A 16,241-nucleotide genomic window follows, 5' to 3' on the forward strand; every position below is an offset into this window, starting at 1 on the left:
TGGGATGAGAGAGAGTAGAGGATGAAGAGCCGTGTAAAGGGAAGGCTAGCAAAGAAGAAAGAAGGTCAATCTCAGTAGATTCTCCTTGTGCTGTTAGCCAGCTTCTGTGTGACATAAGTCCTTTTAGAACATGGTCTTCCATCAGGAGGGCTCATTCAAATGTCCCATGGACATTAAGAGAAAAAACTACTGATCTCTGTACTGAGGAATAATACACACGTGTCCAAAAGAGGAATACCTATGTGCATGTTGGAAAGAGGTACAAGTAGATGGTCAAGTGAATAGAAGGATTCTCACTGTGTATAAAGTAGCAAACATTTCTGAGTGGTCACAATGTACCAGGGACAGCTCTTTGTGCTGTACCTAATAATTTATTAAATCATCAGAAGAAACTGTGGTAAGCTTGTTATTCTCATTTTCTTGATGGGGAAATTGAAAAACAGGAATTAAGAAACTTATTCAAGATAATCATGGCTGGAAAGTGTTGGAGCCACAATATAGGCAGCCTGTATATCATGCAATACCTATAGGCTGCCTACATCCAGACCTCCAACCTCCATGCTATACTGTCATTAATTGTGTGTGTGTGTGTGTGTGTGTGTGTGAGAGAGAGAGAGAGAGAGAGAGAGAGAGAGAGAGAGAGAGAGAGATGGAGAGAGACAGAGAGACAGACAGAGATTGAGAGATTATATATAGTTTATACTTATATGGCTTATATTAACATAGAAAATTTCTGGAAGGCAGCCAAGAAACTGTTAGGCGTCTGTGCCTCTGGAGAGTGGGGATGAAATAATCAGATGACTTACTTGTCTCTTTGCAACCCCACTACACTGTCTCTCAGGAATTCATTCAGCTGTAAGTAATAGAAAACCCAATTAACAGAGACTTAAACAAAACCAGTTTATTTGTCTGACATAACCAGAAGTCCAGAGGTAGTGTTTTACTGGCTCCCTGATAACAGGGCTACTTTTGTGCAATTATCTTGACCTTACACTCTTGGTAACTCTCCTTCCTTGCTTTATTTTTTCCTCTACAGCATTTATCTTCGCCTAGCATCTCTATATTTTACCTGTGTACCTTGGTTATTGTCTGTCTCCTGCACCAGAATGTCAGCTCTATGAGGATGGGAATTTCTTTTTGTTCACAGCTGTACCCCAGCGCCCTAGAATCCTACCTGGTACAGAGTTAGTGCTCAATAAACATTTGTTGAACCAATGAATGAATGAATGTTGCTGCTTCAGTCATCACATTCATGTTCAAGACTGAAAAGAGAGGGCAAGTGCCACCATTGCTTCTGTCCTCTTTTATCATGAAAACAAGTGCTTTCCCAGAATCCTCCACACAGACTTCCTCTACGTCCTATTGGCCGGAATTGGTTCACATGGCATGCTCCTCTTCCCCATCCAAAGATGCTAGAATCCAGGAGTAGGTGGTTACAACTTCACATGGCCACCCCAGCCAACATCAGGACGTGCTTAGCCAGGAAGAAGCAAAGAGTGGGTATCAATTAGACAGTCAATCACATCTCCCACAGGTAGTCTGGCTTTTTACCACATGAATATTCTACTTTAATTTTATATATTCCTTTTTCAATTTTTTTTCTTTTTTAATTTTTTAACTATTTATTATTTTTATTTTATATTGGAGCATAGTCAACAATGTTGTGTTAGTTCCAGGTGTACAGCAAAGTGATTCAGTTATACATATATATGTATCTATTCTTTTTCAAATTCTTTTCCCATTTAGGTTATTACAGAATATTGAGCAGAGTTCCCTGTGCTATACAGTAGGTCTTTGTTGGTTTATCTTTTTTTTTTTTTTTTTTTTTTTTTTTTTTGTGATACGCGGGCCTCTCACTGTTGTGGCCTATGCCGTTGCGGAGCACAGGCTCCGGACGCGCAGGCCCAGCGGCCATGGCTCACGGGCCCAGCTGCTCAGCGACATGTGGGATCTTTCCGGACCGGGGCACGAACCCACATCCCCTGCATCGGCAGGCGGACTCTCAACCACTGCGCCACCAGGGAAGCCCTGGTTTATCTATTTTAAATACAGTAATGTGTACATGTCAGCAACATGGATGGACCTGGAGATTATCATATACTAAGTGAAGTAAGTGTGGCAGAGAAAGACAAATATGATATATCGCTTATATGCAGAATCTAAAAAAAATGATACAGACAAACTTATTTACAAAACAGAAACAGACTCACAGACTTAGAGAACGCATTTATGGTTACGGCAAGGGGGAGAGTGGGGGGAGGGATAGATTAGGAGTTTGAGATTGACATGTACACACTGCTATATTTTACATTCTTCTTGAATACAGATGTCCAGGCCACACTTGAGGCTTGCTCAAATTCTCAGAGGGCGAGGCTGGGCATGTGTGCTTTTTAAAGATGCTCAAAAGATTTCGATGCACGATCCCTGATAAAAAGAACTTTCCAGGGAGTCTGTGCTCATAGGTAGCAGAGGAGTTTTTAAGTGCTGGAAAAGGAAATGTGACCTGACTCCCAGAGAGATGTGAGCCCAAGGGACCTTTGTAGATCATGGAACTGAGGCTCTCCATTTTGCAGCTGAGTAAATTGAGGCTTCCAGAGGGACAGAGAATTGTCTAAAGCCTCCCAGGCAATCAGTGGCAGGGCCAGGGCTAGATTCCAGCATTGTCTGTCAAACCAGTGCTTTGCTCCCATAAACTCTTGGCCACCTTTTTCTCCATCATCAAGTGTTTACAGCCAGGGGCAGGATCCTCCCATAATTCACATTTAAATTTTACAGAGAAACAATCAAGTATCAACTTTCTCTTTCTCCGTTAACTGCATAATCTACAGTAACAAATTAGTCCCCAAGCAAAAAGATACCCTTAATCCCCACACTGCTTTTTCATATCTCTGTGGTGTTTATAATGTAAAAGGAGTTTTAGTGGTTAATATCCACTCTCAGGCTTCCCCTTTATATATGTATAAATTTATATTTCATAATTATAGTTGCAGGCTTCCCCTCTGCTCTGACCCTGCCCTTGAGCCAGAGAGTGACACAAGAAATGGTTTATGTTCTCCGGTCTACACTGACAGTCTAATCCTGCTTGTGTATTCCATGCTGTCTCCGTCAAGTCCATTTTCTCTCGGCTACTGTGCCCAATGTCTCCATCTCCGTGGACTCAAAGCAGCATGTGCCTGGAGCAGATATAGGCAGCCCCCCTCTGAAGGACTACAGCTTTGGGGCAGAGGGTTTCAGAAATGCAGGTGAAGAGACCCAAGGTCCTGTTGGTGGATTTATTACTGTTGATTAAATGCCTCATACTCGGCGCCGTGCCTGTGTGATTGCTCTGAACAGTGCAAACTTTCTCTTCTGAGCTCTCTGTTAGAATAAACCTGAACAATCAGAAAGCAGAAGCATGTGTGACTTTAAAACTGCCAGGGGAAATCTGATATAGCAAAACCCAAATGAAAGAGCAAGGTACCCCCTTCACAGAGATGGGAAGAGCTGTCAGGCTACCTCCCAAAGCCTGTATAGAAATCCAAGGTCAGACTTCATGCTTTCTTGCAAAAGGTGCTAGAACCCCTGAGAGGAACAAGCATCAATTCAGAGACCCATTGGTTCCCGGGTTGTCTCAAATGCTAATCGGTTATGTGACCTGAACCAGAGGCTTAATCCCTCTGAACCCCAGTTGCTCATCTATGAAAAGAGGATAAGAAAACCTCCCCTATTTAACCTCCAGAGTGACTGGGAGAACGGAAGAAAGCAACTTATGAACCTGTAATACAGGTAATATAGGTAATGTAATACCCATGTAATATGGGTAGATTTGAAGCAACTGAGTCATAGGTGCCCTAAAATTCCAGCTCTGTATTGCTCCCTCCCCTACGCCCATCAGCCAATATTTATAAGAGATGTATTTTCCTAGCCATTTAGACATTATATATGGCCCTAGTCTTTAGTCAAAGGCAAATGTGAAAAATATCTGCTGAGAATCCAAGGTGCTGGTGTCAACAGGACCAAAATATCTATTTAGCTGCTCCATTTTTTTTTTCATTTCTATGCAGATATTTGGTATTACATAGACTTAAAAACATAGGGAAAGCCAACCACCTGCTATAAAAAAGAACATAGCAGCAGTTCAGATCATTTGTTTATTAGATGAGGTGGTTATTTCTTGAAACTGCATCATCTCAACCATTAAGCATTTAATTGGAAATGTTATTTTCCCCAGACTTTAAAGCCAACAGCTTCAGTTCAAGCCCCAGATTTTCAGAACTAGCTCTATTACACTGGGCAAGTTAAGCTCTCTTAGGCTCAAACTTCTGTAAAACAAAACAAATGATATCTAATTTCAGGTATACATTATAGCTCAACTGTAAACCCCACGGGGACAGAGATTTTCATTGTCTCGCTGCAGTAAATCCGCAGCCCCTAAGTCAGTGCTCTTAAATAGCAAGCGCTCAATGAATGCTTGGTGATGGAATGAAGGAAGGGTAACATAAAAAGTGCTTAACCTCCTGCCTAGCGTCTTGTGAGCATTCAGTAAACATTAAGCCGCTTTCCCAAATTATTATGGTGCTAGATAAGTGATTTCAGGAGGATGCTAGAATATTTAACTCATTCAAATGCAGCATGCATGAGGGCAGGAACCTGTTTCATTTCGTGTTGAATCCTCACCTCCTTGAACCATGCCCAGCCTTCAGTAGACACTCAGTAAATATCCGTTGAATGAATGATATGGGCTGTTCTTCCCAGGCAGGCCACGTGCTAGTTGAAGAGAAGGACCAGCACCGGGATTTTCTTATATTCTCACCCGGACTGTGTGTGCACAAAAGATATTCAAGCATTCATAGCATGGGAGGACTGCAGACTAACAGGGGCTCAAGATTGCTTAGAACCACCACCATCTGTCAATTACACGTACGTGTCATGGGGGCTCTACAATAGTTTTGACTCCAAGTAATAGAAACATCTTCTATTACCCCTGAAACTCTTCCTGCAGACAGAATTTTGAGAGAAAATTACACGAGAAAATACTCACTGAGAAATTCCACAACCTCTGTCACTATGAAAAATGACATGGAAAAGGATTTTTCTTATAAAACAGCAACTTATGAAAGCAATCAGTGCTGGAAAGCTCAAAGATAGATGAAGAAAACAAGAGGAACAGATCCAACAGCTCTGGTTTTATGAATAGACGATTCCACCACCCCACTCATTTGTAAGATTCTCATGAGATCTTTTTTTTACAGCAGGTTATGAATCATCTTCATGATATCTTTAAATGGATGATCAATACTATATTTTCCCATAAAATGTTTGGTTTGAAATCCGATTTTAAGTGCATTAGAGTTTTTGTACACCGAATGGGTGAATGCCATAATAAATTGCCATCAAATATGAAAGAAATATAGCAGAGATTAATTGCCGTATTTATTTATGAGTCTATAAAATACCTTGTGACGGTCCTGGCACATTTTTGGGATACCAATTTGAACCTTCAGGAAAGTTAAAAGCATTAAAAGAGACTGCAAGGAGATTTATTATCAGAATGTTTTTAATTGCAGACCCAAGCAGACATGCAGGTATTAGAATGGCTATGCCCTTAATGGGCATGTCTCATGTGTTTCTCTTTTTCCCCCCTTTAGAAATGATATACTTCCCATATTTTTATTGATTTGTGAAGATTTGTCATAAATTACTCTGGCCAGCACGTGACATCACAAATGGTCCCAGCTTCCCTAAAGTAGTGGGCCCCAGGTGGCACAAAAAAAGAAGGCTCCTGGCCAGTTCTAATGCTCAGCTTTAAAAGTAGGAGAAACCACAGTGAAAGAGAATACCAGCAGAATGCAGCTAATCAGACAAAATGTATACGGCTTGAAGCTGCTCATATTTTAATTGAAGCCTTAAAGTCTATGACAGTGAAATCCTTTGGGAAGAAGAATAACAAAATAGCATCTTTAAAAATTGCCTGTTAGCAACGGTCCAGTTAGATTGCTGTATGCAAAAACGCACAGTCCCTGGCTAGAGTCAGAGCCAGCACCAAATCAGCTCGCTTTCCCACTTGTCTAAGCCATGACTCTGTCCCCTAAGTGTACACTCAAGACTGCTCCTTGGCCCTGTCGCAAAGGGGAAGAAAGACATGGCATCTTATCCTAGCAAGTCCTTATGTGTGGCTTCTGTCAGGTCTTTATTTTTTACATGCATTTTTTCCCCAAAGACTTTGGCTTCAAAATCTGTTCCCTGGCCTTCAAATCCATACATCTGTCATTAACTTTCAATTTTAATTCCTTGAGATGCCTTGAGCTTATCATTAGAAAGATATCACCATCCAGAAGATAAAAATAATCAAGAATTTCTATACATAAAACCTGCTTTGTAAGTGAGAAGTTAATGCACCAACCCCCTCCCCCAGTCTACTGATGCAAGAACAAAGATTAAAATATGTATATAAATATATATATAAATATATATAATTTGGTTAGTGACTATATATATACAGTCATATATATGTATATCTTTCTGAAAATAGTCACTAACCAAATTCCATTAATTGTTTTATAAACTGTCATAGATATATAGACATAATCTTGGCTGAATTTTTTAGAGGTTTTTTGTTGTTGCTGGTTTTGTGTTTTTTTGTTTTTTTAGTTTTTTTTTTTTTTAAATATTCTTATCCATCACAGCTGGGTCTGTTTGCTGTTTTCTATTTTAATTAATGACCATCATCAAATTTCTAAAACTCCCAAAGTATTACAGAAGCTCTTTCATAATACAAGTTGATATAAAAGCATATAGTAGAGACCCTGAACTAGTGTGCTTACTGCAGCATCTCTTAAGATATTTTCTCTGCTAAATTACACTGTGTTATCCCAGGGCATGACATCTCCAGCTGTATCTGGCTTTATGTATGTTTGAAATAAGGTCTTGTGGAAAGACCCAAAGTGGGGAGGTCTGAATTCTGGTTCCTCCTCTCTCATCTATTGGGTTATGTAATCTTAGATTTGCTTCCCACCTCTCCTGTTTGCTTATCATGAACCTTAAGTAAGGTAAATGTAAGGGGTGTTTAGGATAGCTCCCAAGCATGCTACAAATGCAAACGAATAGCAAATAGCAAAAGTTATGATTTTTAACTCTAAGCTCAGGTTTGTACCTGGCTCACTGACACACCAGGATCGCTGCATTGTCTCGTTTTTTACTTTATCCAGAAGTTCATTCTTTCTTTCTATTTGCCACCTTCCTGACAAGCAACATCAACACCCTCATCTGGGAATTATTGCCTTTGTATTTTCCCCTTCTGATGCCAGAGTTGCTGCTGACAGTATGTATTCAGGCAAGGGGCTCGCTGTGTTTCACAATCAGATGCCATGCACACTACTTCCGTCAAAACAATTAGTGTTCATTTCGGTTTTACTCGGGGAGACCTGCGGTGACTGATCAGTATAAATTATAGATGCTTCTGTCCAGATGCACTTGTTCATTCATGCATAGATTTGAGGAAATTTCATTCTTCCCAGTTCAAAAACAGTCACTAAAAATCTCATACTTAAAAAATATAATTTAGCACATTTTCATCGGTGTTATTTTATCCATAGACTTACGCATTCCATCTATGATTTGAGGCATTTGAAATTGATTTGGGGCATTTGGGAGTTATCATCCCCTCCCCGTAAAGTGTGCTGTCTTTCTAAATCATTAGGAAATGATGGCTATCTAACTCAAAATAGTGCAATGTGATTTTTTGTGTGTATGGTACCTGCACTCAGGTTTACTGTCAAGACACATCCTTTACTCTGCCTGCTCAGGACCTTCAGTGCATTTCAAGCAAAGCAACATGAACTTCAAATAAACGATGTGGATTAGTGCTCTCCCTCCTCCAAATAGGCCTTTGACTGTTGACTTTGTTTTAATGAGCAGCTAGAGGAACTATCAGGGCATGTGGCATAATACAGCAAAAGAATCTGTATCATCTGTATAAAACACTTTAGGTGGAATGACTCCCTTAACTATAACTGGGAGGGTCTGTATTTCAGAGACTTATTTACTTGCTTCAGTAAAATTCAATGCGTACACATAGACAATTGGGCATTTTTCCCAAAACTAAATTAGACAGCGCTGAATAAAGCAATGAAAAGCCAGCACGGTGGAGAAGCTCAGAGCACTTTGGCTGCAGAGGTGAGTGTCTGTCGACAGTCAGGAGGACCTGAGCAAATTCCACGGCAGCTTCCCTGAAGCACTTTCCAGGAAAGGCTTCTTTTCACCTGAAGTTTCTGCCAGTCAGAGGTTGATACTGGTTGAACCTGATGGTTTGGTTTTGTAATGAGGGCCCCAAAATAATGGGAAAAGGCACCCTTCATAGGACCCCTTTTTAGGGAACATAGACCCCTTTTTAAGGTGGTGACAATCAAATGTCAGCGGCACCAGGTAGGTTTGCTTTGGGTGCAGCCTCTCCCCAGGAAAGAAATGTTAAATCAGGGTCTCCCATGCCTGGAAATTGCAGCCTTCCTCCCCAAGACATCCTGATACCTTAAAGCAACTTTGGACACAATAGAAAGATGCCTTAACAGAAAACCTGCTCTTTTGTTTGTTTTCTTTTTCTGCAGATGAAGAAAAATGCTGAAGCATCTTCAGAGTCTCACCTCCCAATTCACTTCACCACTGTTCTTCCTCCTCTTTTCTTTCTCTTGAAAAATCTTGTTGCTTTTCTCGAATCCTAGAGAGCAAAGACAAGAGGTAGGCCTGCAGGCCCTGCACACAGCATTGATACCGCAGAGGTCTTATAAATCAGCTGAAAATCAATAAATTCTATATGGTAGTTTCTCCTTTGCAATCAGATTGCCAGGGGACAGAACTAATGCTTTTTCTTCACCACCCTCCCCATTTTTCTGTCATAAAAAAAAAAAATCTGCTTAGGAACGAATGGGCAATCCAAGTTGCTGAGTAAGTATTTCAACTACCTAATTTTATTACTTTACAATTGACATACGTTCCCTCTGGAAATGTTTGCAATTAATTAATTAGCAGTAACCTTCCCCAAGGGACTAATTTAATGAATTCTCTCCAATTCTTACGTTTAAAAAATAGCTTAGATGTATCGAAGCTGCAAACGTGTAGATGGCTCCAAAGTGCATTTTGAAAAATCGAGGGATCTTATCTATTACGGTGAATTTTTATCACTAAATCAATCCGGCGATAACTATAATTCTTTTTCTAACTAGAAGTTTCCCGGGTTGAACGCAAGGTTTCTCCAAGGTAACGACACTGTAGCAGCAGCCAGGAAACGTCGCTGGGTTTGTTCGTATTTAGAATGGAGCTTGTCCTCATGTTAATAATCTTTTAGGCGGAGGAGTCTTCGGTTTGCGCTTATCCAAGCTCGGTGAGCGTTCTGCAGAATATGTAAAGAAAAAGGAAGCCGATGTCCTTCTAAAGACGTCGCTGGCTTCCGGGCCTACCCGTCTCCTCTGAAAGGTGCCGGGGGAAAGCTCGCGGCCAGGGATTCCGGGCCAGGGCCCCAAACCTTCTCCTTCCCCTGGGCTTCCTCCTTGCCTCGCCAGAACCCAGGGCAGAGATCCGGGTTGTTCCTAACCTCTGCGCCACACGTTCTTGCGTTTCAACTAGAAAAGAAAGCCGGGCCCTTGAACCAACCCCGCCGCCCCGATTCCTCCGGGGAGGTGCAGAGAGGGCCTGGGGGAACGTTTTTGTAAACCGTAAAGCGCGGTGACCCCGCGAGTGAAAGGCGAGGCATTCGATCCCGGTAGCATCCCCCGAAACGCCACCCACCACCACCACCAGTCCGGCAGCCCCTTTACGCCCCCAGACGTCGCAGGTCAGAGGCCCTCAGCGGGGAGGCTCCGGGCCTGGGGATTGAGCCTTTGGGAGTGCAGGATCTACGGTGCTTGCAAACTGGCGGCCGCTTGCCCGGGAGCCAGGCCTGGAGGACGCGGCCCCCTCCCAGGCACCAACGAGCTCGTCCGCCCATCGGTGCCCTTTTGAGAGCCCCTGGGATGGAGGGGGTGGTCAGACCGCTAGGCCCAGCCAGGCGTCCCAGCGGAGCGCAGGGAATGGGCCGCCCTCCCCGCGCGCTGAACCGCGGCTCGCCAGCGCCACCCCCAGCGGAGCGCGGCGGCTGCAGCTCGGCCCCAGCGCCTTCCTGCGGCTCCCCGCTCCCCCGTGGACACAGCTCGCGTGCGCACGAGGCAGCCAAGTCTCGGCTTCGGAGGAGACGCCCAGGAGTCTCAGCCCGTGGCCTGCAGATGCCAGGGGTCAGACTTGGCGCCTTTCCTGGCGGAGTCCGAAGGGGGGGATCTGAACCTTGACCTCGAGGGGGCGCTATTCGGCCTATTGGAGGGCCTGAAACCCGCAGAGAAGCCCCGGGGTCAAGGCCCTGGCAAAACCTCGGGCATGGAGAGCCTGCATCGAGCTAGAGTCCTAGGGAGACTGGGGCAGGGAGCCAGGTCCCCGAGGACAAAGACGGCCGGAACAGTGGGATCCACTGACGCTGCCCAGCGCCGCCCCAACGAGCTCGGGGCCTGTGGCGCGAACAAACTTTCCTGCAGCGGAGGGGCGGGGTGGGGGGGGTGGGCCGGGCTGGAGGCTTCTCCCCCGAGCTTCTGCTCTCCTCCACCTGCCAGCTTTCAACCTCCGCCCAGCCTTCGCCCACCCCTGTTTCCTCCCCTCCCCCGCGCGCCTCTATTCACTTAGACTCCTCATCTCTCTCCTCTCCCCTCCTCCTTCTCCCTCTAGCCTTTCTCCCCCACTTTTCTCCTGTAGTTTCTCCTGTCTCTTCTTTTGTATTCTCTCCTCTCTCGCTGCCCGGTACTTCTCTCCTCCTCCGGGCCGCAGGGGAGGAGGTAAGCGCGCTGCGCCCGGGGCCTGCGCGGCACAGTGGGAGGCGTTTCTGCTACTTCTCCCGGGTAATTTGGTGAGATTGTACGTGCGCGCGCGCGTGAGTTTAAGGCGAAAACGGTAGGATCCTGCGCCAGGCAGAGAGGGTCAGGGTCTTTGACTTTCCTCACCAGCTGCACAAACCTCCCGGAACAAGTGTGAGTGTGGTGAGTGCGCGCGCGCGCACGGGCTGGCTGCGCTTGGCAGGCTTGGTGGCCCGGGGCCCCAGGGCTCGGGGGCCCGCCTGGCAGCCCGGGATTACCGTGACGTCACATTGAGCCTCTGGCCACCTTGGACTGGGGCACCTCGGGAGCTGCACGGCCCCGCGCCGCGCCTCACCTTGCCTCGCCACCGCGCGCTTTTGGGAACCCGCATCCTCTCCCTTCCCCTGCCCATCGATGGGCCCTTCTGTCTTCCGGACCACGCGGGCCGGAGGGGAGCCTTCTGGAGCGCAGGGCTCGGCAGCCGGGCTGCCTTCGGCTCTGCCTCCAGTCGCGCCAAGCGGGCGGAGGACCCGGCGCTGGGCACCGGCAACCGTGTAAGGAACCGAGGCCGAGGACGGCTGGAGGCGCAGAACCGCGGGACAGAGGCGGGAACTCGCAAGAGAAGAGGGAGGTGGGTCACGGACAGCCACCATGTCCTTCCCGCACTTTGGACACCCTTATGGCAGCGCTTCCCAGGTAAGAGCCGCCCCCTTGGGGGATGGGGGCGGGCTGGAAGGAGGGAGCGCCTAGTGCAGGAGCCTGCTCGTAAACGCCCCCCTCTCCCACGAGTCCCCGGGGAAGTCGGAGAGAGCGGGCACCTGGGTAATGCACCACCGACCCCTCTGACAGCCCCAAACCCTGGCTGAGAACGTTCAACTCCCCCAGTGTAAGCTGGAAAATCGTGGGACCCGAAACTTGGGCACTCTGGCCACGAGCTCCGTGAAGTGGGTGGGATCTCGGGAATCTTACAGAGAGGCCTCCTTATTGTACAGATTTCCGAGGTGGCCAGGAGAATCTCAGACTTCCAGTCCAGAGCCCTGTCCGTCTCACTGTTTTTCTGGGCTTGTTCGTTTGTTGTCCTCTGTTCTTTTTCTTCCCTTTCCATGGGCAGGTCCAAGCGCTCTGCTTCTGGTTCCTTCGATTTTTCCAGACCTGGGTGTGTACTGTACAGTGACAGGGTTTCCTGGGGAAATTCTGGAGAGCCCACCCCTGTTCAGTTTCTCTGCAGAGTGCCAGAGGACTAGTCCCACTTGACCTCTGCTCTGATTTGTGATCTAGGATAAGCCTCCGACTCTCTCTAGCCCTCATTCCCTATCTATAAAATGGGAGCAGGAGTGAGACGTGGTCTCTAAGACTACCTTCAAGTTCGGCCTTTGTAAGATCCTGTGACTCCGGAGAGGGAGGGCTCGCGAGGGAACTGGCCGAGGCTGGCTTCTGTAATTTGGGTTTTAGAACCTTCCCATGACCCGGAGCCCCTGGAACCCTGGAGCTTTAGCAAAGGTTTAGGAGTATTTATAAAGGCAGTTTGGATAAATTGCGTCTACGGATAATTCCTGTCCCAGTCCTCAGCAGAACGCTCAGCACAAGCACAAGGTAGCATTTAGTTTATATTGAATGAAGGAATGATCTGGCAGTTCCGCCGCTGGCTCCCGCCAGCCCGAGGCGCCGGTCTCTGACCTCCGGTGCCCCCTCTCTCGCTCCCGTAGTTTCTGGTGTCTGCAAGTTCCAACGCCACTTGCTGCGAATCCGCCCCGCGCTCGGTCCCAGATGTGGCCTCAGGCTCCACCCCGGCGGCCGCGCTCTGCTTCGCACCCTACGACAGTCGGCTGCTGGGCAGTGCGCGGCCCGAGCTGGGCGCGGCCTTGGGCATCTATGGAGCTCCCTACTCGGCCGCTGCAGCTGCCCAGAGCTACGCAGGCTACCTGCCCTACAGCCCGGAGCCGCCCACGCTGTACGGGGCGCTGGTGAGTAGCTGGGGTGGAGCCTGGGTCTGTGCGTCAAAACCTACCCTCCTGGGGGCAGGAGCGGCAGGGGTGAAATCCAGTGTGATATCTCCATCTAGGAAGGATGCACAACTCCCAGGAAAGGAAAAGGTTAGGACTGTATATAAAGAAAAAAAAATCTTTACAGTTTACAGGAGTCCGTCCTGTTTAGAAAGCATCTGTACCTCTATTAATTGCGTGAGGTAGACAAGTCATCACTAGGTTCAGGGTACACATGAGGAAACTGGGGTGCAGAGGGGCCCGAATAACCTTACCCAAAGTCACAGAGATAGAAAGCGTCAGGGAATAGCTCTGGAAGGGGAGTAAAGAAAGTTCCCCAGCTGGTGGGAGCGGGGAGAGGCTGGGTGGGGGACAACTAGTAACAGTAATCTTAACAGCTAATATTTAACTACTGCTTATTCTGCACCAGGAACTCTTTCAAGCATTCTTCTTCAATAACCTCTAGGCATTATTGTTATCCCATTTTAGCCACGGGAAACTGAGGCATAGAGGGGTTAAACAACTGTGCCCAAGATCACACAGCCAATGCGAGGGATGGTACTGCAATTGGAACCAGACTTGACTCCAGAGTTCACACCCTCAGCAACTCCCCACCCCTCTTCCTCCCCAGATGTAGTTCTGAATTCTTCCCTCCTCCCCCAGCAGAATCCACAGTATGAATTTAAGGAGGCTGCAGGGAACTTTACACCCGGCCTGGCGCAACCAGCAGCCTATTATCCCTATGAGCAGAGCCTGGGGCAGTACCAGTATGACCGGTAAGGCATGGAGCATTGGTGGCTGGCATCGCAAGTCCTTTCCCCCCTCCCTGGCCAAGGTAGGACCAATCCACAGAGCATGGGGGTGGGGGGCTGTGTGCTAGGATGGGGAGCAGAACCTCACTTCCAGGACGTAAACAGTCTCCTGACTGCAGCCCCAGGTTCCTCACCCCAGAACTGTGAGCCAAGTTCTCCCCCAGGTACGGATCGGTGGAGTTGGGTGGCGCTGGGCGCAGAAAGAATGCCACCCGGGAGACCACTAGCACGCTCAAGGCCTGGCTGAACGAGCACCGCAAGAACCCCTACCCCACCAAGGGCGAGAAGATCATGCTGGCCATCATCACCAAGATGACCCTCACCCAGGTGTCCACCTGGTTCGCCAACGCGCGCCGGCGCCTCAAGAAAGAGAACAAGATGACTTGGGCGCCCAAGAACAAAGGCGGGGAGGAGAGGAAGGAGGAGGGTGGAGCACAGCAATTGCTGGGCTGCCTAAATGGTGACACCAAAGGTACCGAATGTTCACTGCCCCAACCTGCGTGGATTTCCAGCCATCAAGCAGTTTAACTGGCTTTTCACAACCACCCCGTGGGGTAGCTTTTAGGAAGGCACCCCCTTGCTTACCCTTGCACGTGCAACCCCTGCATGCCTCAGGGCCTTTGCCTGTGTGGTTCCCTCTGCCTGGAATTCCCTACAGAGCCGGCTTCTTCTGGACTTGAAAGTGCCACCTCCGAAAAGCCTTCCCTGGCCACCCACGCCAACTAGCTTCCCAAGTTATTCTCTATCACGTCAGCCTACGTTATGTGCCATACTTACCCCCTCAGGGATGTCAACTCCCCTAGAAAGTGTGTTATCCACTGCCGTATTCTCTAAGTTCCTAATACCTAAATGCCTAAATGATGTCTGGAGCATAGTTGGTACTCAGTAAATATTTTCTCAATTAAATAATACACACCAGCCACCTGTGGGTGTTGGAATTGGGTAAAAACTTTCCCTCGCTTTTTTAAGGCTGAGGAACTGAGATCCAGGTCTTAGGCAGCGAACAGTGGACATTTCCTTGGGGTATCGGAGGGGAGGAGTCTTCCAAAGGGTGGGGGCAGGTCTAGGGGCGGGGAATTCTTTTCCTGCTGCGCGCCGGCAGCCCGGGGGCAAATGTAGGAGACGGTGTGGCCATCCTGGTGAATTACACCGAGAATGCCCTGAGTGCAGAGCGCCTTTGCTAAAAGCTTCCCAGGGATGGGCACTCCCGAGGATTTCCCTTGGGGCCTGGGGCTTTTCTCACTCGCTCCTGATTTCCCGCAGACGTTTCTGCTAGCCAGGAGGCTCGGGGGCTGAGTGACCTGGAAGACCTGGAGGAAGAAGAGGAAGAGGAGGCGGAGGAAGAGGAGGCAGTGGCCACAGCTACGGACAGGCTGGCTGAGCTCCATCAAGACACTCAGTCGCTGCCGGCGGCACAGTGCGCCGCAACTCGAGAGGGCCGGCTGGAGCGCAGGGAGTGCAGTCTGGCGGCGCCCCGCTTCTCGTTCACTGAGTCCCCCAGGTCGGGAGAAACCGACTTCCTGCGGGCCGAGCCAGGAGGCCCCACTTTGACCATGCACTACCCCCGCAGCGAGAAACCGCGCATCTGGTCTCTGGCGCACACTGCGGCAGCCAGCGGCGTCGAAGGTGCACCCCCAAACCCGTCCAGGCCACGAAGTCCTGAGTGCCACCTGATTCCCGGACAGCCTCCAGGTCCCGGCGCGCGACCCGCGGTCCCCAGAGACTCCGCGTGCGAAGAGTCTTCCCGAGTAGCCAAAGCCTTTGGAAACCCCTCGTTTGCCCAACAGGGCCTGCCTCTGGACTGTGCGCCGTGCCCGCGGCGGAGGGCACCGGCAGTGCAGTGCCAGTTCCAGTCGGGAGCAGAAGGTAGTGGGCCCCCAACGGCGCTGGGGGTGTCTGTCCAAAAGACACCTTCCCCCGACGCACACATCCATCCACCCACCCCCCGGGTGCCCAGCCGCTGCACACTCTCTCTGCCTCTCCAGCATGCCCAGGTTCAGACCTAGCGCAAGATTGTCTCACAGCACTCCTTGAAACAGAAGCTTAGAGATAAAAGTTCTAGTTACCGAATCTTAAAACCAAATAATAGTACTAAGCTCAGAATGAGACAGTGACTTGCCTAGAAAACCCTTAGAATGTCACTGAAGAGATGGACAGCTAATATCTCTCCCACGTTCAGCCCAATGTGCCAGGTGGGCGCCACCATGACCCTCTCCGGCACAGGCACCCTTGTCCCCTGCCTGCCCTTCAGAGGAAGCCAGCTGGCTCCTGCTGTTCCGGTACCAAGACTTTGCTAGCGCTAGGCAGGTACCAGGGCTTTCCCGGAAGTCTGAGGGAAGGGCCAGATACCTACAGTCGGTTCAAGGCCAGTGCTTAAGTTCAGCTTGCAGCCCTCTGTGCCACCCACTAAATCCCTAGGGGCGTAGCTCAGGTGGGTGCTGTCCCTGGAAAGCCCCACGCCCCCCACCAAGAGCTCACCCCCAAGCAGGGCAGGACTGCCAATCAGTGTCTCCTGCCCCTGGCTGGTTCTCTGGCTGTGTTTGGTGGAAGGGAATTTCACCCTACAAAGGGACATTCCCGAAGCATTTGGCAGCCTCCAG

The 16,241-nt window shown here is 48.7% G+C and overlaps 1 protein-coding gene across 1 annotated transcript; it reads left to right on the forward strand.

Moving 5' to 3' along the window:
• The first annotated feature begins 11,498 nt into the window (after positions 1-11,498).
• On the forward strand, positions 11,499-15,647 carry IRX6 (iroquois homeobox 6). Its single transcript, XM_060083157.1, has 5 exons — positions 11,499-11,543; positions 12,554-12,811; positions 13,496-13,605; positions 13,806-14,113; positions 14,905-15,647. The coding sequence occupies exons 1-5, from the start codon at positions 11,499-11,501 to the stop codon at positions 15,645-15,647; spliced, it is 1,464 nt and encodes a 487-aa protein (XP_059939140.1).
• The last annotated feature ends 594 nt before the right edge of the window (positions 15,648-16,241 follow it).

Source organism: Mesoplodon densirostris, chromosome 19 (assembly GCF_025265405.1).
Source record: "Mesoplodon densirostris isolate mMesDen1 chromosome 19, mMesDen1 primary haplotype, whole genome shotgun sequence".
Lineage (NCBI taxonomy): Eukaryota > Metazoa > Chordata > Mammalia > Artiodactyla > Ziphiidae > Mesoplodon > Mesoplodon densirostris.

Coding starts and splice junctions, on each gene's coding strand:
- IRX6 (XM_060083157.1), top strand. CDS start 11,499: ATGTCCTTCCCGCACTTTGGACACCCTTATGGCAGCGCTTCCCAG. Junction 11,544..12,553: donor CTTATGGCAGCGCTTCCCAG/GTAAGAGCCGCC, acceptor TCGCTCCCGTAG/TTTCTGGTGTCTGCAAGTTC. Junction 13,606..13,805: donor GGGCAGTACCAGTATGACCG/GTAAGGCATGGA, acceptor GTTCTCCCCCAG/GTACGGATCGGTGGAGTTGG.